This window comes from Drosophila willistoni, assembly GCF_018902025.1.
Source record: "Drosophila willistoni isolate 14030-0811.24 chromosome XR unlocalized genomic scaffold, UCI_dwil_1.1 Seg105, whole genome shotgun sequence".
In the NCBI taxonomy this organism is placed as follows: domain Eukaryota; kingdom Metazoa; phylum Arthropoda; class Insecta; order Diptera; family Drosophilidae; genus Drosophila; species Drosophila willistoni.
Window position 1 is genome coordinate 3,440,984 of NW_025814054.1, and position 25,719 is coordinate 3,466,702.

The following is a 25,719-nucleotide window of genomic DNA, read 5'->3' on the forward strand; positions in this document are numbered from 1 at the left end:
TAACTGCCATCAAAAGGTCAATGAATTCAAATTGCCTACAAAACTGTGTGTGTGTGTGTGACAAGATGAAAAGTGTGATTTAAAAATGCTTATAAATTCATAATTTATGTTAATAATCATATGTATGTATGTGTGTCTGGTTATCTGTATCAAACAATTTACATTGACTTGTTGTTAATGCAGATTTATCTTAGTGGAGCAGCAGCAGCATCAACGAACGGCTCGGCTCGGTCCGGCCTTCTCCTTAGCTATAACTTTCACTTAAATGCCGTTTGATTTTTGTTTCACTTTTTTTTTTATCTTCTGTTACCCTCCTTCTTTCTTTTTTTGATCTCTGGGTCTGTGGGCCACTAACAAACAAAAGTGCTAAGCGCATCTAAACGACTTCTAGATACCCTCATATTGAATTATAATAATACGATGTCTATTTTCTAAACTAAAATATGATTTGGATAGACCTAGCAGAATATTCATTCATTATTAAAAACATATAGATAAATGCATTTCCATTTTTTTACAATTTTCAAAAATTTAGTTTTTAGATTGACCTATTTAAATGTATTTTAATAATATGAATTTTGTCATTTAGAATTTGGGAATTTCTGGATTTTCTTTTTATTCTCCGCATCACTTTTGAAGTGAAAACTTCTTTAAGATAATTGTGACTTTAAAATCGAACTTAACGAAAAAGCGACAGTAAAAAGAGATGATAAATTCACAAGATATAACCTGGGAGAAAGATAACTTTTACTAACTGATAACTTAGTAAAATGAAGTTGGTCTTGTCTTTGTGCTCTGATGTAAACCCTAATTTTGACAGAGTTCTTGTATTGATCTCTTTATTCTAAATCTAAAAAGTGTTTAAAGGTTAAATTGCTCCTAGTTTTTCTGTTTTTTGACCATTCTAGAATTTTGAATTTAAATCATGACAAATAGAAGACATCATTCGAAAATCATCCATCATCCATAATTAATTTTGTCCACATGATGTGCTTTTAACTCATTGTTGGACATTGTTCGACTTTTCGAACAGCAAATTTACATATCTTTCAAAAATTTCTAGAATTTTGTTTGATATATTTTTTACAGTCAAACGATTTTAATAAGTAAGATAGTTTAAAGATGTCTATTAGCTTTACTACTGAATATCTTAAAAAATTTCTTAAATCACCTTGCAAATATATCAAGTTTCAATTCCAAAACGTTATGAAAATGTGTTCTATGTCATCTTGTATAGTAATATACCCGTTTAGTTTACGACTAAATAAATAGGGTATGATAAAATCAACTCAATCCAGATAATAAAAGTCGCTTCGCTTCTTTTTTTTTCTCTTTATGTCGGTTTCGCTACACTTCTCGAGAGCCAAAAAAAAAAAAATAAAACAAGACCAAGACCAAAAACCAAAGCCAGTCTTGTCTTATGGCCAATTATCGAAAGCCATTTCAAAAGGTGTTTGCCAAATTGGCCACCATTTGCCACCTTCGCCTCATCAACATAGAGGGCGGGGGCCACGCCTTGGCGACAACAATTTGAAAATTGGCCAAAAAAGGTTCACACAGAGTTGGCAAGCTGGCGAAAAATGTTAATTTCGGTTAGCTGTTTTTCCTCTTTTAAGCCCGTTTAGATGATTATGTAATGATTTTTGCAGCAAGTTGGTGTAATTTTTTTTGCAGTTGTATTTTTTTTCGTGTTTTTTTTTTTTATGTTTTTCATTGGCAGTTTTTCCTACTGCGTGTTTTGTTTTGGAAAATTGTTTGCTGTGCTGTTGATTTATTTGAAAATTATGTGGAAATGCATTTTATTTTTGTTGCTTTGTTGTTGTTGTTGTTGTTGTTGCTTTTCATTTCTTTTAATTTTGTTGTTATGCTTTGTTTAATTCATTAATGTGCAATTGGAGCGGTGGGTGGGGGTGATGATGGGTTGCTTGGGGAATTGCTGCACCAGATTTTTGTTGGATTTTTCATGGCTTAGTTCCGCTCTGTCAGCTGCTTAACTTACGCATTTCCTTAAAAGAAAAAAAACCAAACGTATGCCTCCCCCCGCCTCATCCCACAGACTCGCCTGGTCGTTCAATGGTTTCTTTGGTTTTTTTCGCTTTTGCCTATCAATCTATCAGTCAATCAGTCAATCAATCAATCAATCAAAAAATCACGTCTGCCCACACGAACTTGATGTTTTTCTTCTTAATGAAGTTTTTTTTTTGTTTTTGTTTCTCTTCGTAGAGTAACCTAGTTTTTCCTAGTCTTTTCCTTGGCCACAACTCTCTCGATAGAAGAGGAAAAATATTTATCACTGATTATATGTGTTTTTCTTTCTATTTTTCTTTGGCTTTTGTTTTTTTTTTTTTTTGCAATGCTTTTTGCTTCACCTTCTTCTCAGTTACGTCTCCCCTTCTTACTCCCTTTCTCTCTCCCTCTTCTCTATTACTCTATGTTTCTCTCTGCTTTCCCCTTGAGAGCGCATTAAATCGATATGGAAAGCGTAAATATATTTTTATGGTAGAATCTCAATTGGAATTGGAATTGAAAGTGATGTGTGTGTGTGTGTGTGTGTGAGCATATGTATGGGTGTCTGTGTGTGATGCTACATTGAAGGTCAGCAGGTGCAAAGATGCAAGTAAAATCGGCTTAAAGGTGCTAAGTGGGTTAGTTCATGATGCTGGCAAGTGGAAAATCTATGAGAAAGCTTAGTTGATAGAATATAGAAGAAGAAGAAGAAGAGCCAAAAGGAAAAAAAGAAAATGACCTAAATTTGGTATATTTTAGGAATGTGTGTGTGTGTGCGTGTGTGTAGTTGGTTAATAGATATATAAGTTCTAGAATAGTCTTAAAATGAAATTGATTTAACGAAAACTCCAAAATGAAATAAACTCTAGAGAGACCCCAAAAATAATATATATTGCATAGCCAACTTTAAGGGGCAACCAATCGTTGATTAGAGTTGATCTGTAGATCAAACCACAATTACTTTATTATTAAAACAAAAGCATCAAATAGTCATCAACTTTATTATAAACAACATAATTGTCAATTGGTGGCTAAAATTTGAATAAACTGTAGCATATTTTAAGGGTCAAATCGTTTGGAAGTTTTAGTAAATATCATTTATTTCTTTTGTGTGAAATCTATTTTAAGTTTGTTTTTGAATGAACTTTTTAGATACCATCAACTATCAATAAATGCCTCAGTAAACAAAGAGACAAGTTTACATGGCATACCTTTGGGGGCACTTTATATATGTATGTATTTAGCAACATTTATTTGCCATTTGTATTAAATGAACTCCACTTATTTTCAGCAATAATTTTTAAAAGTTGCTTAAGTGCTTGGACTATAAAAAATATTGATGTTATTTTATGAAAACGATTTCTGATCAAAGCTTAATTGACAAGTCATTCCATGACTTGACTACATTGTAAGCAATTAGTTATTAAAGTCGTCCCTCATGCCAAGTACATATATACATATATATCTACCTACATTCATGTATCATATAAGATCACTATCAACTTGTGTACAGCATCAATTCTTTTGGTTTTGGTTTTGGTTTTGCTTTTCAACATACACATAAAGTTAATCATTTACTAGAAATCTTTGATGGACCATCACAGAATATTGAATACAAAGAAGAATCCAAGGAAGACGATGTCTTAGTCCCCATTATCATCAACCTTTCGAGGTTGAGGAAGTATAAAATTAACTCTCAGCTGCCAGCTGCATGTAGAGGAAATGGTCAAAGTCAAGACAATCTGATGACCAAGACCAAGACACAACAGAATAGAATAAACACGGAGAAGAAGAGTGAGAGAGTGGCAGAGAGATCCGACTTCTTCTTGTATATGGGGTAAGGGGGGGTTAGCTCTATAATTAAGCGTTCAGACCAGAATATGCCGACTAATTGTGGCCCTCAAAGAGGAGCGAAAAAAAAGAAAAAGAAATAATAAAAAGAAAAGAATAGAATAGACAAAGACTAAAAAAAAAGAATTAAAGGAAATGCTAAAAATCCACTTATCCAACACAGACAGACAGACAGACAGACAAATGGCTAAAGTAGAATTCTATTTGATAATTAAGCGTGAGAACAATTTAAAAGAATGAGCGGAAAGAAAGGCAAGTCCAAAGACAAGGAAACAACTTTAACTAATGGCAACTGGATGGATGGATGGATGTTTAGATGGATGTCTGTGGATATATTTATGTAAATGTTTATGCAAAGCATGTGTAACATATATTCCACAACAACAACAAAAACAAGATCCATTCACTTGAAATGGGAATTGGAATTGGGATTGGGATTGGCATTTAGCATTTGATTTCCAACCACTCACGTTTGTGTTTTAAGTCTTTCGTTTTTTCAGCCAAGATTTATGTGACCACCGTCCCCCTGCTCTTCCTACTCTCCCTTCTCCATATTTCATTTGTTAGTCTAGCTACATGTAAGTAAAACCAATTCACAACTCACCTGTTTCAATTGCCATTGCAATGAATCCACCTGATTCTGTAATATGACAGCCTCGACATTTAGTTGCGGTGGATGTTGTTGTTGTTGCTGTTGTTGTTGTTGTTGTTGTTGCTGCTGCAGTTGCAATTGCTGCTGTTGCTGCTGTTGTCCATAGTTGGGTGCGCCGCAGCCAATGTTGTTGGCATCCTGAAAACAATTTTAATAAATGGAAAAAAAAATGCGCGTTAAATTAGCCAAGAGATCGAGCTTTGGTTTTTTTTTTCTTCTTTTTTTTTTTTTTGCAGATGAAAAGAAATAAATGAAAATTTCAAAAATGTTGTCAAAGTGTCGCCAAGTTGTTGCCACACACATGCACACACACACACACACAGAGATGTATCGTTTGTTGGCTTTCATTTGGCGTGGTTTTTCATAAGAAAAAATTGTCTTGGCCAAAAAAGGGGAAAATTTCGAAAAGACACAACCTCCTCCCTCTCCCTCTCTGCCCCTTTTAAACGCATGTACAATTAATTAGAGAAATTATTTTTACTCTGCTCGCTTTTTTTTTCCTTCTATTTTGGGGTTTTTTCTGCTGTTTGTTTTTTATATTTTTTATATTTTTTTCATTCATTATTAATTCAGATTTATTTTTTCGTATTTTTTTCACACTACATTAAAAAATAGCTGCAATAAATTTCTGGTATACTTAACATTTTCCACATTTATTGAAGCGAAGAGAGTGCACTGCAAATGGATTGTGGAGAACAGGGTAGGGGGGAAGGGGGTTCGCTAAGGGGATGATATAGAGGAGAAGGAGGAGCAGGAGGATTGTCTAGCAGAACTCGTTTGTCAGTTATGCGCCATGTTTTCTTATACATAACTTGGTTTTGTTTCTTTCTTTGTTTTTTTTTTTTTGATTATTTTTTTTTAAAGCGTTGATTTTTTTATGTTCATGGTTTACTTTTTCTTTTATAACATCATTTTTTCAAAGACTTTGACCCACAACTTTAACGAAAGAAAACCAAAAGAAACGCAAAAATAAAAACTATTTGTTTAAAGTTGGTGAAAATTGTTTCTTTTTTCTTTTTTCTTTAGTTTGGTTTGTATATTTTTGTCCTAAACTAAATTATGATGTAATCTGTTATGCCCAACCTCCTCCTCCCCCTTCCCCCAGACCAACCACACCCACATCCGGAAAATGAAAAGTACATTTACATACCCTATGAAAACTCAAAGGTTTAAGTAAGGGTATATTGTGATAAACGAAGGAAAAGTTAAAAGACTTTAAACCTCACTTCTCATTATAGAAATATGATGATGACTGTTGATCTAGAAATATTTGTATTTTTTTATACCTATATATTCTTAATTAATCACCTTCGCAGGGTATCCATCTGTGTGTGGGTGATCATAGGTATCTAAACTTACTCGCATTTGACAATCAAAAAATTGTTATTTCAACAGATGTTTTTTTGATTGCAAATTTCATTTGGCCAAGTAACTAACCAACTAACTGACAACCAAAAACAAAACCAAACAACTAGTCAAATTACCATTTGTGGTTTTGCCTGGACACGCCCCTCCTTCGCGAAAAAAAATTGTGGTCAATTTAGAAAAACGAAAGAGAAGAAAAAACTCAATTTGGCGCAATTTTACATGGTTGTTAATTAATGTAATTTTGATTTATCTATCTCATTGTATATGGGAGTCTGTAATTTTTTGCTACATTCGGCTTGTTTGATGTACAAAATATGCATATCAAATTGGTTATTTAGAAATGTTATCCATAGAATGGGCAAATGTTTCGGAAAAGGCAAGAATTCACAAGAATTTTTAAGGTGCGGTTTCACTTAGATTTGATTTTATTATCTTATTGAATAGAAATAATTGTTGAAGCAAATTTAAAAACATTTATCTTTAAGTTTGTTGATCATATACGAATCCTTTTTCTGATTAAAGAAGTCAAGAGTCATAAGTAATTTTCTAAATATTCCAATTATTCATTAATACTCCTTTTTCAAAAAACAAAAAAAAATGCAACCTACGCTATGGCTCTTCTTGATGGGTCGCTAATCGATCGAAAATTAAGTTTTAGTTCAATAATTTTGTTATTTTTCCAGCGATTCTTATAATGTTAAGTGATTTGCACTTGGATACACTTATGAATAAATGTACTAAATTTCATAAAAATCGAACGACTACTTATATAGTTTCCAAAGGATTCAGCGACCTTAAACATAATTTTCTCAGTAAAATGTTTTTGCTTTCGTAGCGATTATCATCAAACTGGATAATTACCAGATTTGTAATAGATCGACTATCATGTAAACATAACTCAACCCTCTAATAGCTTTGTATTTGGCATTTAAGATTTCTCTATATCTCTCTGTATCTTTCTCTCTGTCTCTCCCTCTATCTCAATCTCTTTCAACGTGGTTTCACTGCATTAACATTTTTGATGAAATTCTAGTTAGTCTAATGTTTATCAGCAACTTTCCACAAAGTAAATTGCCTTCTCAACTATCAAAAGAATAATGTCAACTAGAGATCGTCAAATAACAAAAAAAAAAAAAAAGAAGATTTCAAGTCCATGACTAAGATTCAGATGGTTTTGTCCCCCACCTGTACCCCACACTCACTTGCTCTCTCTTTTGTTTGCTGTATATTAACTTCCGGTTTTCTGTGTGTGTGTGTGTGTGTGTGTGTGTTTTTGTTTTTGGTCTAGTCCGGTCTGGTCATAACTTTGGCCACAAAAGACCAGCGAGACAGTTTTCATTGTTTCTAAAACATATCAAAAACTTAAAAAGTTTAACTAACTAAACTGAAAACGTAAAAGAGATAAAAGAGGAGGCAGAGATGGAGATGGAGAGGTGGAAATTGCCGGCGTAACTCTTGAAGCATGAAATTCTATTTGACCCTTTTTGTTGCAATGTTGCACACCCCCCACAATTGCTGTGCCCCATTCTTCGCCTCCCCCTCCTCTTTCACCCTCTCTCTATCTCTTTGTTTCTGTTTCTCTATCAATTTGAATAACAAGCTTTGTCGGTAAGTGAGTTGGTAATGGAGACGACGGTCGGTTCAAATATATATGTATGTAAATGCATTTATATGGAAGGCCCCGTTCTGTTGGGCCTGGGAATTTCATTCATTTTCATGTGGTAACCCTTTAAACACATACAGACACTTGTTGATGCTGAACCGCCCCGCCCCATCCGCAGCATTCTGCCCCCCTTTTTGGGTGAAAATTACTGGAGCATGCAATTGTAAGAGCTGCTTTTATTTTACATTTTTTTCTATACATACATATGTATGCACATATATATATATATATATATATATATGGTATAGTTTTTTTTGTATTTCTCTGTGTTTTGTTGTCGCTGATTTGAAATGCAGATTTCTTACACTTCTACTCTAAAGTTGGCAACCAACTTAACTATGACGATGACGGGGGAGTAAACCATCGTGCCAAACGGAATGAGATGCTGGGTTCAGATGGGGTAGTAGAACTGATTTCATTACATATAAATAGCACAATGATAAGAAGGCAGAGGGCGAGAGACACAGAGAACGACTAAAAGAGACAGAGACAGAGTAAGTAAGCTAAGTAAGCTTCAATATACCCTGTAAGAATATTTCAAAATAGGTTCAATAGTTTAATCATTATATTCGAGTTATCATCTTGAGGACTAAGTTGATAAACGATTCTAAAATTATAGCTTAACAAGAACAAGAACTCTTAAATTTGATCATAATTTCTCCAGAGAGTTCTAATGACGACGCCCCCAAAGTCTTCAAAGCCAAAACTAGTTGAGAATTATAACTAAATGATGCGAAAACATAATAATGTAGTTTTAAACTCCGGAGTTTAGCGTGTGTTATAAATATAATAAAATCTCTCGTCTTTGTATTCAGTTTCAGTGTGAAATAGTAACAAAATATAATATTACAGTAAAGGAAATAAATAAGAACTAAAAAATAGTTTGCAAATATTACAAAATGCATTTTTCAACACTTCCTTTATATATTTTTGAACTTTCAAAAGTCAAGCGGATTATATTTCAAATAGAAAACTATATTAAATTATTTTTTAAAGAATATTTATATTATAAATTTAATTATTATTTGAAATAGTCTTTTAAGTGTTTTAGAAATTTATATAACTTGTATTTAAACAACCATACAAAGAGAATCGCTTGTAAATTGCCGTATCTTCGTTTAAAAAAGGGTATTTCAAAGTCAGTAATGAACAACTAATTTTAATTTACGGAATATTTGTTTGTTGTAACTAGAGCCCGCAGTTGGTTAGGTTGGCTGGTTTTTGGGCTGCTGATGCTGATGCTGCTGCTGCTGTTGGTGTTGCATTTACAATTGACATTTTGTTGGTAACCAACCAACAGACAAAGTGGCAGAAAGGCAGCGTGACAGTCAGTCAGATAGACAGACAGACAGACTGGCAGGCGGATAGATAGAACAAAATTTGCATCCCAAAGTCATTCTGCATTGAGGTCGCCCGTCAGCTTCAGTTACTGCAGCTTCTCTACTTTAGCTGAAACTTGTTCTGGTATTTCTAGCGCGCATTTTAATTAGATTCTTTTGCTGGGATGTTGCAAATTAAAAACTATATATATATATATGTATATAAGAAGGGAACTGGGAACTTTGGCTAATGGAAATGCATTTTCTAAAACTGAATCTTGAGAATTCTTTAGGCAATTTTCCTCATACTTATGTAGGTCTTATGAATATGTTAATTACTTTTGCAGTACTTCTTAAATTGGTATTATCTAAAGATAATTTCAACTTTAAATTAAATAGAAATTTTTGCATAGTCTTTGATTAATTTACTAGTGTGGACTAGTTAGTTACATAGGTGTGGCCATATTATATAATTATGTATCAAAAGTAATCTATATTTTCCCTCAGGAACTTTTTCAAGATTTAATTACTTTTATTATGTGTACATTTTGGTTAATGATTTTTTTTTTTTTTGAGAACTTTAAAAGATTTTGAAAAGAACAGAGATCTATTATAGATAAATGAATACGACATAGCTTAAACTACATATGGATATTTAAATTGAGAGTTAATGGGAAGGGTACATTATGAACGGATCCATCCTTTTATTTCACATAGATTTTACTAGATAACAGACTTTCAAAGATTTTTAGAACTTTTAAGAGACTTTTAGTTAACTTTTTAAACTATACCTTTTTTTCTAAGCCCTGTTTTACTCATTCGTTAAGTTTTTTAAAGATTTAAGCGACCCTAAACACAAATATTTGATATAATTAATGCAACTTAGTTTAAAAACATTTCCTTGCAGACATTTTTCGCTTTTAACTCAAGTTTTTTTTTTCAACTACAAATATTTGAAATATTTTTTGGGTTTTTTTTTTTTTTTTGGTTTGAAAAGTAAATCCTATCAAAGCTTAAAGACAGCAATTTGCCATGCTTTACACACACACACACACAGTTTAATTTCCATTTTCTATTGTAATGAACGTTGTAATTCAAGGCAAAGAGTAAAGAAATCCAGTTCATTGTTGCCCACTCTTAGGGGGGAGAAGGAGGAGTTTCATGGGGTCGTTTCTATTGTATAAAAGTGAAGACAAAGATTTGCTCAACATGGTTTGGTTTGATGATAGATAGCATCAAAGTGAATACATATATATATTTTTTTTTCGAAAAAATTGTCAAACACAGACCAGAAATTGTAATAAATATCAAAGAAGCTAATTTCGACTATGGTGAAGTTTATATACCCTTTGACAGAGCCGCCAATTTTTATTCCCTATAAGAAACATTCTGTTTATTAAGATATGTATATTGAAACTTTGGATAGTTAGGGTTGATTGAACAATGATCGAAATGTTTAATTTAATGAACATCTTTTAACTTTTCAACTGATCGTTCATATAATACTATAGTGCTTTAGTAGTCCCATATACTTAGTAAATACCTCAAACCCGACTTACCTATTCCAACAAGACACTTTAATACCAACTTTCTTACCAAATATTTGAATACTGAAAATGAACAATCTGTTGAAACAGACGGATAGAGGGCTCTCCTGATTGATGCTAATCAAGAATACATATATATGAATACTTCACTCTGTTACGAACATCTGATCAATTTTATAATGCCCTATTGCCAAGAGTATAAAATGTGAAATATTTGTATAGCATTATCATGATCATTAAATAGAAAAATCTGCATTTGGCACGACTTTCTCACATGAGTGGGCAAACGAATGAACGACTGAACACTGAATACTTTAAAAGCTAAACAAAACAATGACAAAACTGAAAATGTTGACAATATAAAAAAAGTTGAAAACTTCAAACTCTTCAATTGTGTTTTGCCTTTTGCAATCACTGATTGCTGTTTATTATTGAGCATAATTATTTTTTATTATTATTGTTATTGCCATTTTTCGTTGTTGTCGTCGTCTTTCCTATCATCAGGTATAGGGGCGAAAGAGGTAAAGGCATTTTGGAATTTCTGCTGTCGTTTTTGGGGTATCGTGGAGACAAAATCATTTGCACGAAATTGGGTTAGATACAAAAAATGAAAAAAATGTGTTTCCGCACAGCATTTAAGACAAGAGATGAATGCTAGGACGACCTTGATTAGGCCCAAGTCAATCAGTCAGCAATTTAACTTGGCTTGGTAATTTCTATTTTTCTCTCTTTCTCTGACTGTCTGTTTGACAGTGAACCTGGCCGTAATCATCATTATCATCATCATCATCATCTTGTCGTCATGGGCAAGTTAGTTAGTTAGCCATGGCTTTTTGTATTGTTGTGTAAGCTTTGGCCAACAAATGCATTTTAAATGGCCCTCTAATGTGGCATTCCCAATTTCCATTCCGTACTCCATTCATCCAGCCAGTCAACCCTTTTTTCTTTTGTTGTTGTTGTGCCTTTAAGCGGCTTTTGTTTTGACTCATTTGGTTATTGGTATTGGTATTATGTTTCTGTTGCATTGTCTGTTGTCTCTTGTCTCTTTGTGTGTGGGCGTTGGCTTGGATTGCCATTTGCTGCTATTATTACAATTACTGGAAGCTATAGTCATTCCGCTTAATCAATTTTCAACAATGCTGATTTCTATTACAGATAAAATCAGTTAAATTACCAGCGATTTGTCTCCCACCCTCTCGCATCACCCCTCCATTTAAATTCATCAAGTAATCTACCTTAAACATCAATTGTCCTCAATTTAACAACAAAAAATGTAACATTTTTTTACGTTTATCTAAACTAATGTGACTTTATAATTATACTATTTTAATGCGTTAGAATATAAAGTACATTGCACTATATTATAGTTTAATATTTCCTGAACGAATTTAAAGCCTATAATGATAATATTTTTAATTATTAACTAACGTTTGCCATCTCTTAAGCCAAAAAGGATCAACAAAAGCAAGTAACTAAGCGGCGTATAAGCAATTTGGCCTTAAATTGTCATTGTTAAAAAAAGTTAGGATCAATTCTAGTTGGCCTATGATTCAAGTTTACCCAAAACAATGTCAGAGCTCCCTTTCAATATTCAAAAATTTTACTCATGCATGAAAATCTATACTGATAAACACCTTTTTCCTGGTGTATACCTTGTAAAGATATTCATTGCATAATTGAATGAATCGTAATGGTTACAGCTCTGACATCACTGGCCCTTTGAGGGTGTCTCTTCTGTCTGGTAAACAACTTTCAAATAAGGCAAAAAGAATGACCTCTAGTAGCACACCTTTTTGTGTTTATTTGTTTGTTAACCAATTTCGAAAAACAGGTACTACAAAACACAGTTAGAAGAGAGGCGAGATCATATAGAGGCAGAGATAGAGAGAGAGACAGAGACAGAGACACACAGGGACACCGACAATTTTCAAGTTCCGCTCGATCATGCACTTCAATTCATTACATTGGCGTCGTGTATCAATCCCTCTCGCGTGTCGCTTTTGCATTTCCGTTCTTCAAGGCATTATTATTACCCACTGCTACCTAACCAACTGGCTACCTCTTTTCCCCATCTATACCCCTCTCCCGACTGTTGGTCTTTTTAGGCTTGGTCATTGGAAGGCCAATGGCCAATGGTTTTGATTACCGGAAAAATATTCTATCTAAAAGATGCAACGTGATAATTGCTAAGGTGTTTGCTTTTAGTGGCAATGTTCTTTGTTTTTCCTTTTAAATTGATTTCCCCTTTTTACCAATGATGATGATGATGATGATGTTGCATCGTATTTCTCTCTAGTTTCTAGTGATACATTTTGGGCCAGCCTGTCAGTTTCTATTTCGAATGTAGACTAATTCAAGCGTATAAGTAATACAACTTCAAAGCGTTAGAGCATCAAACACTTGACACAGGCCAATTCAAACAACTGGACCCAAAAAACTAAAAGAATTCTCTTCGTTTTTCTTAGCTTTGCTTTATTAATTCAATTGAGTTGATTTGAGTCGAATTCTGCGGGTTGAAATTCATTAGAACATTTTTTTTTTTGTTTTTTTCCAGTTGCTTTTGGCAGCAAAATTAATCAATTTAAGGCGTAATCAATCCATTTGCGTGATTTGCAAGAAAATTGTGCTAAATAACGAGAGAAGGAGAGACGTGGAGAAGAGGAAGAGTTGGCAAATGCGGTGATGTGTAGAGAGAAAGGCCAAAGAGTTGAATCAAGAGTCGAGTTGAGTCTTCCCGCCAGGCAAAACCATTTCTCAAGTGTTCAATTGCCGCCTCAGGCCAAAAACCAAATTTGAGTGTGAAGCTACATTAATTTGCCTCGCTGCTTGCTTTCAAAAAACAAAAAAAAACACACAAAAAAAAGTGCAATTTAATTGGTTCACTTGGCTGGCCAAACTCTATAGAAGACACACACACACACACACAGACACATACAGCTAGCAGACAAACATGAAGATAAGATTGAGAAAGGGAGATAGCAACAGAAGAGGATTGAGTCAAGTCTGGTTATCCTGGTGGTGATGTCCTTTAATGTGAAATATACTCGCAGCAGATGCTCCAACATGACGACACTTTTGCGCGCCTACCAAAATAAAACTTAAGTGTATTTCGGAAATGTTGCAATATTTTCTTTAACGATGTGTCATGTAGTTTACCAAATACCCTGCAATCAATGGGTAACTTGAAATTGTCATAAAGCAAACTTAAAGTACTTAAAACTTATTTTTATTACAGTTGCACCTCGATTATCCGGCCACCCATTAACCGGGCACCTCTATTATCCGGGATGAAGTTGAATTTGTTTTATTCTCACTGTTAACCGTTATTACCCCTATTATCCGTGATTTCAAAGGAAATTTTGTTTCTAAAATAATAAAACGAATTCGGGGCTTCCCCGTTTTTGTTTGCAATTAATAAGAAATACGCGTGTATGTACATACATATTACATGTTTTCATAGTCAGTATGAGGGATTTAAAGATATGTATGTATGTATGTATGTACTTATAAAATTTCAAGTACGAAATACGTGGAAATTTTGCTGTCGGTTTACCGGGTTTTTCGATTTTCCGTGATGGCTCTGGTCCCGTATCAACTGTATATGATATTAACTCATATCCATTCTAATCGGTTTATTAGTTTTATTAAGATTTAAACAGGATATACAATTATTCATTTTAATGGAAGGATATGGATGAAAACCTCTCTTACTTCATAATATTTATATTCTCATGGTTCAATCTTCTCTTCAAATAAAGATAATTCTTCTATATAGAAAATAATTGTTTCTCTCTGACCATAAGGGTATTCAAATTTCGATATTTACATATGTATTTTACTTAGTTTTCTCTGATTCCTTTTTTTGTGGCTTTATTTCTTTTAGCGGATCTGTTAAATTCACTTTAAAATTTTCAACACGTTTGCTTGCTGAATGTTTATAATTTATTTAAAAAACTCGCTACTATTATATGTATCATTGGATGGATTTTTTTTTATTACTATTTTTTTATTTTATTTGGATAAAAGAATTCCCTTTTTAAGGCTATTTTTTTTTATGGTGTTTAACAGTTCAACGAACTGGTAACATTTGGCGAATACCTTAAAGGCTTGTTATTTATTTATAAATTTTGAAAACTTTATCATCATTTATGTAAGATTATCCATATATGTAATGATGATTCTCTTTATATAGAAGTGTCGATTGGGTAGAATTTTTGTTAATGCTTTAAATCAAACAAAAATCAATATTTAATATGGAATATTTTATAGACCTTTTGACTGGGAATCTAAAGACGTCGATGAATTAATCCTACATCTAGTTTACCTAAAGTTAAAGTCAAAACTGTTTGAGTTGAAATTCTGAACTAATTAGAAAGTTTAAGAGTTGCCTGTTTTTTTTTTTTTTGGGTGGGTGTTGGCCAAATCATTATTAAGTTTATATGTGTGTTTAGGTAACTAAGCAATTACCTTGACCACTTCTTCACTCTCTTAAGTTATTTGCTCAATCATTTAGCTTACAACAACAACAAAAAAAAACTCTTATTTCATCTTCAATTGTTGGACAATCATCTAAACAAAAAAAAAACAAACAATTTAAAAAACAAAAAAGAGTGCCGGCTAACAACAAAAACAAATAAAACTAATAATTAAAGGAGAAAAAAAAAAAAACTTTATACATTGCATAATAATTCTTTTTTATTATTATGTCTATGCCGTCTGCATAGTTTTTTTTTTTGGTTTGTTTTGTTGCAAAATAAAACAACTTTTACATATGTATATGTATATGGTGGATATATCTGTCTATGTCTCTCTATCTCCTTCTCGCTCTCTATCTATCTATATGTTCAACTTCATGTGGGCTACAAGCGGCTGGCAGACAGTTTTTGTTGTTGTTGTTTTTGTTTTATGCTTGAAAAATTGGGACAACATTTTGCACGCTCTGCAATAGCAACAACAACAACAATAACAACAGCAACAACAGACCAACAGCCCAAAATGAAAAGCAACTAACAAATATACAAACACACAATTCAAATATATATTTTGTTTTTGTTTTGTATTCTAACGGAAGTTGTTGGCGCTGCCCCTCCCTCCTCCACCTCCTTCAACTACTGCTACTGCTGGCTGCTGTTGGCCAAGTTGATGACCCATGCTAATTGGCTAATTGCGTTTAATTGCCTTTTAACATATATTTTTGTTGCTGTTGCTTATTACTTATGTACATCGTACGCTTCCATTTCTTCTTTGGTTTGGCGCTTACTGAAAATTTTATTAAATTTTATATTAATATTTTCTTTTCTTCGTTCAAAGATGAAAAAATACTTCTTCTTTTTTTATTTGCAAGTCAATTTTCAATTTTATTTCAATTTTGCTTTTTGAATAGAATTTTTCAATTGCCAATTTTTATCAAAATTTTTTCCAGAATTATAAATTTTACACTTTTTTTGATGATAATCCATAGAAAGCGACATTTTGGTTTTTCACACGTCTTAAAGTTAAATTTAATTAGGGTTTTGTCCTTTTCCGTCACTTCTTTGGTGACTTTAAAAGTACTGAAAAGTTTATAAATATTTTAGTTCAGTTAACTAAAAACAAAATCGCTCAATTACCAAGGCTAAAGCTAAATCTAAATGGCGTTTGATGGAGAGAAAGACTTTTACTTATTCAACAAATGATTGGCTTAAGTTTAAGAGTTTCTTTTTAAAAGAAAACTCTAGTATTTGAACCTTGTGGAAAATTTAAAATATGGGACAGTTTTCTTTTACAAATATAACATGTCTTTAGCCATTGTAGAATATATGGTTTAAAGGATTTTTTGATGTCTGTTGTCATAAAGCCTTGAGAATGAAATCTCAAAAAACAACTTGATTAGTTGTCTTAAAATTTACGGGCTATGTCCAGCTTATGAGGAACTACGAGCTAAACTAGAATTATTCAAAAAGAAAACCTCATTTAAAATAAAACAGAACTGAAAAAAAATAGTTTCTAGTTGAAAAAAAAAACTTAAAGTAGATTTAAATAGGGAATTTCAAACCACAATTAAAAAATCCAATCTTCATTCGTTGAATTCAAAATATGAACTGTTTTTATTTATCAAAGTGTTGTGTATGAAAATGAACTATTAGACTCTAAGGGGCGACAATTGTTCCTAAAAATGAATGCTTGAAAATGATTGAAAATAGTTTATATTTCGTACTCAGCGTTGGCTACTTGATATTGCGTCGTTATAATATTTATGACTTATTTTCGTTTTGTATATTTCTTTGGTCAATCTGATTTGGTAACGACATTTCAGATGAACACAATGTTTAATCTTAAACAGTTTTATTTTATACCCTTGGCCCTCCCAGAACACACAATGTCAAGCGAATCCATGACTTGGGTTTCATACAAAATAAAAGATTACATTCCAAGACTTTAACAGAGGCTAAAGCAAACTTTTTATTGGTCACAGCTGACGATTTCAAGCTATTTGTTTTATGCGATTAATTCTAAAAGTTCTATATAACTTTGAACTGCAGAATCTAGAATCAAGTAGTATATATCTAAGAATAAGTACAGTATAGTACAAGTCTGGCACATTATTGATTCGCTGATCATTCATCTGACATCTGAATCTGAATCTGACAAGATTGAATATATTTAATAATAAATTTTAACTGATTTTAAACTAAACTAAATTTTCAAACCACTTCTCGACTTAAGAGCGCTCAAAAAACAGAAACGAAAAAAAAAACCTAATTATCAAATATATATCTAAATTAGCTGCCTTTCAGCATATTTGCCACTATCAAAGTGCTAGAGGCAAAGTGTGGCTAGGGGAAATCTAATTAAAATATGTGCATACCAAAAGATACGAAAAAAAACAACTGTAAACAAAACTGTAAACTGTAACTAAAACCAGCTGATTTATGAGATGGCTGAAATAGAGGGAAATATGGCAAAAGGAAGCAAAAGATGGAGATTGAGAGAGCAAAATTGTGATTGCGGGTAGGTGGGCGGCGGGGGGCGAAAGAGGAGTATATAAAGAGTATATAAACACAGAGTGAGACATAAAGGGGTGGTGGGGTGGGGGGAACTAAATTTAAAGAGCTCTCTTTCTCTGCCTGACTAAGTGCCTGGCATGGCATCCACCGAACAACAACAACAACAACAAAAACTAGCCAACACCATCGTCGTCTACCCATCCCTTTTCTTTTTTTTTCTGCCTGGGTCCCATTTGCAAGTTGCAAATGCGAGTAATTTATGTCGCAGCCAAAAAAGATAAATTCCGGCAAAGTGGGCGGGGAAGGAGGGGTGAGATGGTGGCCACCAACTAAATAACCGAATAGAGCTATAAATGTAACTGTAGCACACACAAGCGGCACACAGGGCTGGCGAAATGCGATACGACATGATTAATTTGATAGGCCCTGACGTTGTTGTTGCTGCCAAGACAGGGACACACAGAAAAAGAGTGAGAGAGATAGAGACATCGAGAGACAGAGTGTGCTTATTAGTTTTGTGTATCTCATAGATACACAACAACAACAACAAATAGTCGCGCAGTCATCACTGCAACACGTTGCATGTCAATGGCCATAATTAAGCATGCGAAAACGGAGCAGTTTTCTGAAATGAAAACAATGCGGGCATGGTCTAACAGCAATGCATACCACACACACACACACACACCTAGACACACATACACAGAGATACAGATACATTTTCTCTCTACACTTACAACATAGCATTGAGATACTTATGGGGACCCAATCTCAAGAGCGTCGTCGACAGACATTTTTCAATTGATAATGGGGCTCAGTTTTGATTCAAAAATTTCATATGTTAATCACTTGTCTTAAGCGATTTATATATGTAGGTAAAAGAAAAAATTATTCGTTATCCACAATCGTTTCCATTATCCCTGACGGAACTACCTTTTATAGTATTGCTTCACCATGGAGAAGAAACTCCACTTACGTCGGGGTTCGAACTAGAGAACAACAGAATTGTAGATTTAGTAGGTCTCCACTGAGCCACCGACTAGGTAACCGATTTATATAGGTGTATGTATATATGTACATATGTGCATTTCCAGTCTAGAAAATTCTATAATTTTATATCTAATATTTAAATAAGTTAAATACATTAAAAGTTTAGCTTGAAACATGAACTAAATGTGATAGGGTGGGGCTAATCGGCTGCCCAGGAGTGTATTAATATTGAAATTTTGATGATATAAGTTCCTTAAGTGTTCCTTAGAAACCAAATATTTCAAAGGAAACAAAAAAGTCAAACAGCCACTTCCTTAAGATTCCCTATTTATCGTTATCATGATTGTTAACTGCAAACAAGTTCCGATTTTGATAGTCATTAACGAGGGAATTCAAAATTTAAAAAATTTCATTAAAGTCTTTTGTGGCTTTTTTTTGACATTTTTGAATTGCAGATTTAGACATTTTTCAAGAGTTTTATCTTACAAAGAAGTGAGTATGGAAAAATTAGGTTTATTTTAGTAAGAAAATTAGTTAAGTAATTTCTATTAGCTTTAGTTTGAATCACTCTAAATGAACAACTAACCATTGAAAACTTAAAAAAGGAACAATCTTCTAATCAATATCTTATAATAGTCAATTGGTCTTATATTTCAGATCTATCAATCTTCTAATCTACATATATCTTATAATAGTCTTATTGTATTGTCTTATTATATTGGTCTTATCTTTCTAATTTATCAATCTTCTAATCTATGTACATATATCTTATAATACTCGATTGTTCTTATTATTTTAATCTATCTAAACTTTTATTTCTTGTTTCAAAAAACGTTAAAATACCACAAGTAAAATCGAAAAAAAGGCTCTCTCTTCAGAATCTTAGTAACTGGATTAGTTGGTAATTTTTTGGCTTTTTTAGCCCCTGCTAACTACGCCATTTGCCACTTATTCACACTCTCTCTCTGTCTATTTTTCTTCTTCTGTCTCATTCATCTCATCTCACTATCTCTATTTCGCAGTTCCATGCTGGCCATTTTCATTAATGGTAGCATTGTGGTGGATACCCCCCCTTCTTCCGGCATTTCCTCCCATCTTGCTGCTGCTACTCATCCACCTCATGCCATTGTCTTGCTTGTTGCATTGTTTTGGGTTATGTTTTGATTTCAGCCACAGCATCTGCTCTGTCTCTCCGCGCACCACCATCACCACCACCACCACCAACAACAAACAAAAAAAAAAGAGCCACCCTGGGGCTGTCATTATTTCAACGTTTTTCTTATTTCTTGTTGTTGTTATTGTTGCTGATGCAGTTGCATCAGGAAAGGAATTGCAATGGCAAAAGCAACAACTAAAAACCTCGAATGAAATCTCTTTTTTTTTAGCCACTTGGGGCGACAAGCCAACCAGCAGCAGCAGTGGCTAAAGCAAACCAACCACCCAACCACCCACTCAACCACCTATCCACCCACTCATCTACCTACCTCTATATACCATATTCCATCTATCCATTCACCATAGTCAAGGAATGCCGTGACCTTTATAAAGCAGCGCAGTTGACCTTATTACAAATTGTTGTTGTTGCTGCTGTTGTTGTTGTTGTTGTTGTTGTTATTGCTTGAACTGCACTGAAGCTTAACACTAAAGCCATGAAATTAGTTTTGAGTATTTGGCCATAAAGAAATCTCCTCCCCCTCACCCACGTAATGGCGAAAATTGTTGAGGATTGTTGTTTTTTTTTCTGTTTTATATACATGTACATAGAAATTTATTGTTGTTGTTGTTGTTGTTGTTGTGAATGAATTCATGATTATTGCTTTGACCTCGAGGAAGTTTTCCTTCTTATGTATTATTGCTGCTATTATTATTATTATTATTATTATTATCAATTGGGCTCTAAGTTGATGTCAAAAGACGAACCAGCAAAACAGAAAGCAATAGGGCAGAAAAGCAATTGATTTTTATATGTACATACAAACATATTAGCAAATAAGTTGACTAAACTAATTTGCATATAAAAATCTCCAATAGAAAGAAAAATTGCAATATTAAAATGTAAAATGATTCAGGAAATCATCAAATCCAAATATATCAAGCAGCATTCAAAAGTTATATTATTTTTATACCATACACCCATAGGGTGAAATGGTATATTAAAGTCGCCAAAATGTATGTAACAGGCAGAAGGAAGCATCTCCGACCCCACAAAGTATATATATTCTTGATCAGGATCAACAACGGAGTCGATCTAGCCATGTCCGTCTGTCCGTCCGTCTGTCCGTCTGTCCGTCCGTCCGTCTGTCCGTCTGTCCGTATGAACACCTAGATCTCGGAGACTATAAGAGCTAGAGCCACCAAATTTTGTATGTAGACTCGTGTAGTATGTAGAGTGATCAAGTTTATTTCAAATTTTTGCCACGCCCCTTTCCGCCCCCGCAATTTAATAAAAGCGTTTATCTCAAAAACTATTCCAGCTAGAGACACCATATTTGGTATGTATATTCGCTTAGTAAATGCACACATTTTGTATGTATAAACATTTTGCCACGCCCTTTTCCGCCCCCGTAATTTGAAAAACTTGATTATCTCCCGTATTTTTTTACCTTATGCAATCAAATTTGGCACACTTAAATTTTATACTAATATCTAGCAAAACACCAAATTTGATCAAAATCGCACAGAAAACAGTCGAGTTATGCATATAAACGTTTTTCCATAAGGCCGGAGTTGGCCGTTGGCTGGTGGGGGCGCTAGGGTGCTCGTATGATTGAGTGAGCGAGATACTAAGATATGCTTGTAAGAAGCATGTGAAAATGCATTTGTTTAATAAAGTTGAAATATTTGCTTTACTGGTGTATGGTATACCTAAGTCGGCGAGACGACTTACTTACTTCATTTAGTTTAATATCTTGTGCGTAAGGACTTTATATGTATGTCAAAAGCCCACTACATATTATACCTACATTTAATAATCTCAATCGGAACTTCATTGCATTCCTGGGTCTAGTCACCCAAAATGTGGTATTTCTTTTCATTGGAAAATCTAGGAGTACTAAGTATATATCTTTTATAGTCATATAGTCGACATAAATACAATTGAAAGAACTTTATAGGAAAGTTTATGTAGTTTTTGTTCTTGACTTCTGTTACCTAAACGATAAGATTTCTATAGCTTAACTAACTAAAAACCCTTTTTTCGGAGGTACATCAAAAGAAATAGTTTCAATTGAACGTCAACTAAGATAATGTCGATTATAAATTGTATAAATAAAATCATGAAATTGTTATGTAAGCTATTTCTTCATTTTATTTAGCTAAAATTTAACAATACATTAATATTTCAATGATTTCTTTTCTAATGATTCCTAAAAAATTCCTAAATGATTCCCAAATAATTTCTTATTCATTCCTAAATAATGCCTGAATGATTTCTTATTGGTTTCTAAATGATTCATAAATGATTCATGATTCCTTAATGATTTATGATTCCTTTATCATTTATTCCTTATGAATTATTAATATCTATCATAGGAACAAACGATCGAAATAAAAGTTTTTGATCGGTAACTTTGGTATTTTCCAAACGATTGTTGATTATGTACCCTAATCAGTGGCTTTGACATATTTGATCAAGATCTAATTGTATACATAGAAAAAAATAGAAATGATCGATCCAAACAATAATTTTTGATTGGTTTTTTTTCATATGGACATAGAATATTAAGGGCTCGGGGTGAAGTTGAAAAAAAACTTTCATCTTATTGTTAGTCAAAATTATTTGACGCTTGATTTTTATCAATTTTTTTCTTTTTTAATGCGATAACGATAAACGTTTTTTAATTTTGAATGTAATGTCTTTAATTACTTTAAAGAGTTCCTGCACCTAGTTTAAAGAACATAAATAATTGAGTTAAACATTATGTAGGAAAGAATCAAAGCATTAAAAAAGAAAAAAATTGATAAAAATCAGGCGTCAAATTGTGCCCAAGATGAAAGTGTTTTTTTTCAAATTTTTATTAGCAAATGAAAAGAAACTTGGAATGTTGACTAATAACAAAAGAAAAGAAAGAAATATAAAAAAAAAACAATGTTTTAATCGGATAATTTAGCGTGCGATTAAAGCTTGACCACAAAAATATTTTCAATATTAATCATTTTCTATATATTTTTGCGATTCATAAGCTTAAGAATTTTTATTTGTCACGCTTTCATCGCTAAAATAAAGTTCTTTCAAAAATGTTATGTGGGTGGTTGCTGAAGAAGGAGTAGGAGGAGGAGGAGCAGGTGGGGGAGGCGTTTTGGGGAGTGTTCATCAAGTGTAAAATAAATACAAATCCCCACTCTAACTAACCCCACCCCGCACCCTCTTCACCATGCTTTTCAGTAGCCCAACAAACAAAAACGAAAAAAAAAAGCTCAACGGAGCAGTAAATTTCAAAAGGCGGAATTGCGCCGATAACACAGCAACAACAACATCAGGGTATACCAAATTAAAGTAAAACAGCAGCCGGCATATATGTACATACATATATATATATATATCTTTATATAGGGACCGCAGTGAACACGTTTCGCTGCGTTTGCGCCGCAAAACTACGTCAACTTCGCTGCTGCTGTCGTTCCTCTTCAGCAGACACCCCAGTAGAAGCAGCAACAACAACCATCATGATGTTGTTGCGCATGCGTACCTGTTGCTCTGACTCAATGGAATAACGCCACCGAATGCTTGTCAACTATATGTACATACATACATACATATATGTACATATGTTGATGGGGAGGGATAACGACAACAACAACAACATAAAGAAGAAAGACAAAAAGGGAGTTTCGGGCAACATGTTGGCGGAAATAATAAATTCTAGCTCGACACAACAGAAGACGATGATGATGACGACGACTTTGGCTTTTGTTGTTGCTCAAATTACATACATACTACTCTACACACACACACACACACACACACATGAGTCAAGAAGAAATCAAAAGGATTGATATCACTCGTTTTGGAGGTGAAATTATTTCATTTTTCTTTACGTTTTTTTCTGTTTTTTAGCTCATGTAACTTTTCTTTTTGTTGTTGTTGTTGTTGTTGTTGTTGAAAAGAGAAAAATTTAACGTTTGTTTTTATTTTTTTTTGTTTCATTTATCAAGATGCTTTTTGGGTTTTTAAGCGTAACAACTAAATTAACAGTGTTTAAATTAAAACGCACAAACAAAAAAATATAACAGAAAGAGAGAAGAGTAAACCGAACCGAAAGCGGAGGGGGGCCCCCCATTAAATGTAGACATTTTGTGGGAAAATAAATTTTTTTTTCTTATTTTTGATAGGTGCAGAAGTCGCCCGCTTCTGGTTATTCGAAATTTGCCTATGTGTGTATGTGTGTGAGTGTGTGTTTTGTTGTGTGACTCATCTTTTTGGGGGTTAATTCTTTTGTGGCATTAATTTTAAGTACCGTGTGAAAAAGTGAGCACCTAATTTAAGACGCAAAATGCTAATGCGTAACTTAAAGCCACGGGGGAGGTGCTGGTGGTGGGATTAGAAATTGCGTTTTTGGAATAGATAGACAGAGAGACGTAAAATATACTATATAAATAGTGCAAACAATTTTTGCAATTTGATTGAATATTTCAAACAAATAAATATAATTTGGTATATTTTAACATCGAATTGGTATAGAATAAGCAGTGGCGGATCGGTCGATGGGGGAAATAACGTAAATTTCCTCCCAAAACCGACCTTTTTTTCTCTGAAACTAGTCGAATTTCAATATTCAAGAATGATTTTACCTCCAAACTGTTCGATTCCAATTCCAAAATAGTGCAAAAACAAAGAACGTCAAAAGTTTACCTTAATTTTTTCTGGGTAGGGATGATAAAAAGGTGAAAAAAAATATTTCTAAGTTTAGGAATTTTTTCAAGACGACGAAAATTTTTTTTTTTTTTATTTAAAGAAATCTATACAATTTTCTCAATACGACGAAAATTCCTAATCTTAGAAATATTTTTTTTTTTACATTTTTTACCTCTTTTTAGCGCTAAAAAAAAAAACAATCCTTTTTTAACTTTTTGTTTATTTTAAATTTTTTTTTTATTTTTTTTTTTAATATGAACAAATCTATGCTATTTACAATCGAATTTTTGATAAAACTCAAAAAGGTCGACACAAATCCAATAGAAAAAAAAAACATTTCCAACATTTCTTGAGACAAGTCTACGACTAGGTTGGCGAAAATTTCTGATAGAAATGTTTTGAAATGTCAATACGATTCATTTAACCGAAAAATATTCACATATTTCATAAGAAATCGTTGTAAATTATTGGAAGGACTTTCTTGACCTCGAGGTCAATCTCTGAGATTAATAAAATAAAAGCTTTTCTCGAATAAGATTGAATAATTCTAGAATCTAGATACATACATGGCGAATTTTTTAAAGAATAAAATATGATTTTCTTGGTTCTTTTTAAAAACTCTCAATCGGTTGTAGCACAAAAGTAAGAAAATATGGAAATTAGGTTTTGAAATAGCTGTTATAGCTTATGCCAATTCTATCGAGTGGATCTCCTAATGAGGGAACTTGGTTTGCTCCAATAAATGACAACGAAAATTAAATTACAACATTAATTAATCACAATTGTTCACTTTAAGTTTCATAAATAGAGCTTACTACTTGCATATCACCATCTCTGTTTATCTGCCTCTATCTCTCTCTCTCTCTCTCTCTCTCTCTCTCTCTGTCTGTTATATCTCTGTCTCTCTCTCGTAATGCACACATTCCACATACCATTCCATAGCACTTTTAGCAATGGCAATTTTATGCATTTCTTGACTGGCTCTCGTCGCTGACCATAATCATATCCCCATATGTGCCATATCCATATACTTAACTTATCTTTTCAAATGGCCACAAAAGTAAAGTAAAGGCTAATTGTTTTGGCCATGCGTGTGCAACTGGCATTTAAATGATGGCCTAAACGCAAATGAAAACCCAAAGCCAAATCAAACTGGGCAACATTTTTTTTTCGTTTTTTTTTTCGTCTTCAAACTGATCAAACTTTGTATGTATGAATCTATGTGTCTAATATGTTATGGTGTATGTATATCAATGTGTCAATCAATAGGCAAAAGGAGACAGATTGCCGATTGGCAATTGAGAAGAAGAAGAGAGAAACACCGATACAAACGCAGACAGACAGACATGCAATGTGGCTTAATTGGCATAGGCAAGTTGAAGCGATAGAGCGATGAAGCGATGGAGCGATAGGATGGATAGATAGAAATAAATGGACAAATATAATGGTCAACTAGTTTCCGGCAAGCCGAAGCTAATGAGA

At 33.2% G+C, this 25,719-nt stretch overlaps 1 protein-coding gene across 1 annotated transcript in view; it reads right to left on the reverse strand.

The window, feature by feature from the left end:
- LOC111519058 (myb-like protein I) overlaps window positions 1–25,719 on the reverse strand; it is a 34,984-nt gene that overhangs the window by 2,096 nt on the left and 7,169 nt on the right. The window contains exon 2 of the mRNA XM_023177840.2: window positions 4,463–4,648. Within this exon, the coding sequence (XP_023033608.1) occupies window positions 4,463–4,648 (186 nt within the window). The remainder of the gene's footprint in view (window positions 1–4,462; window positions 4,649–25,719) is intronic.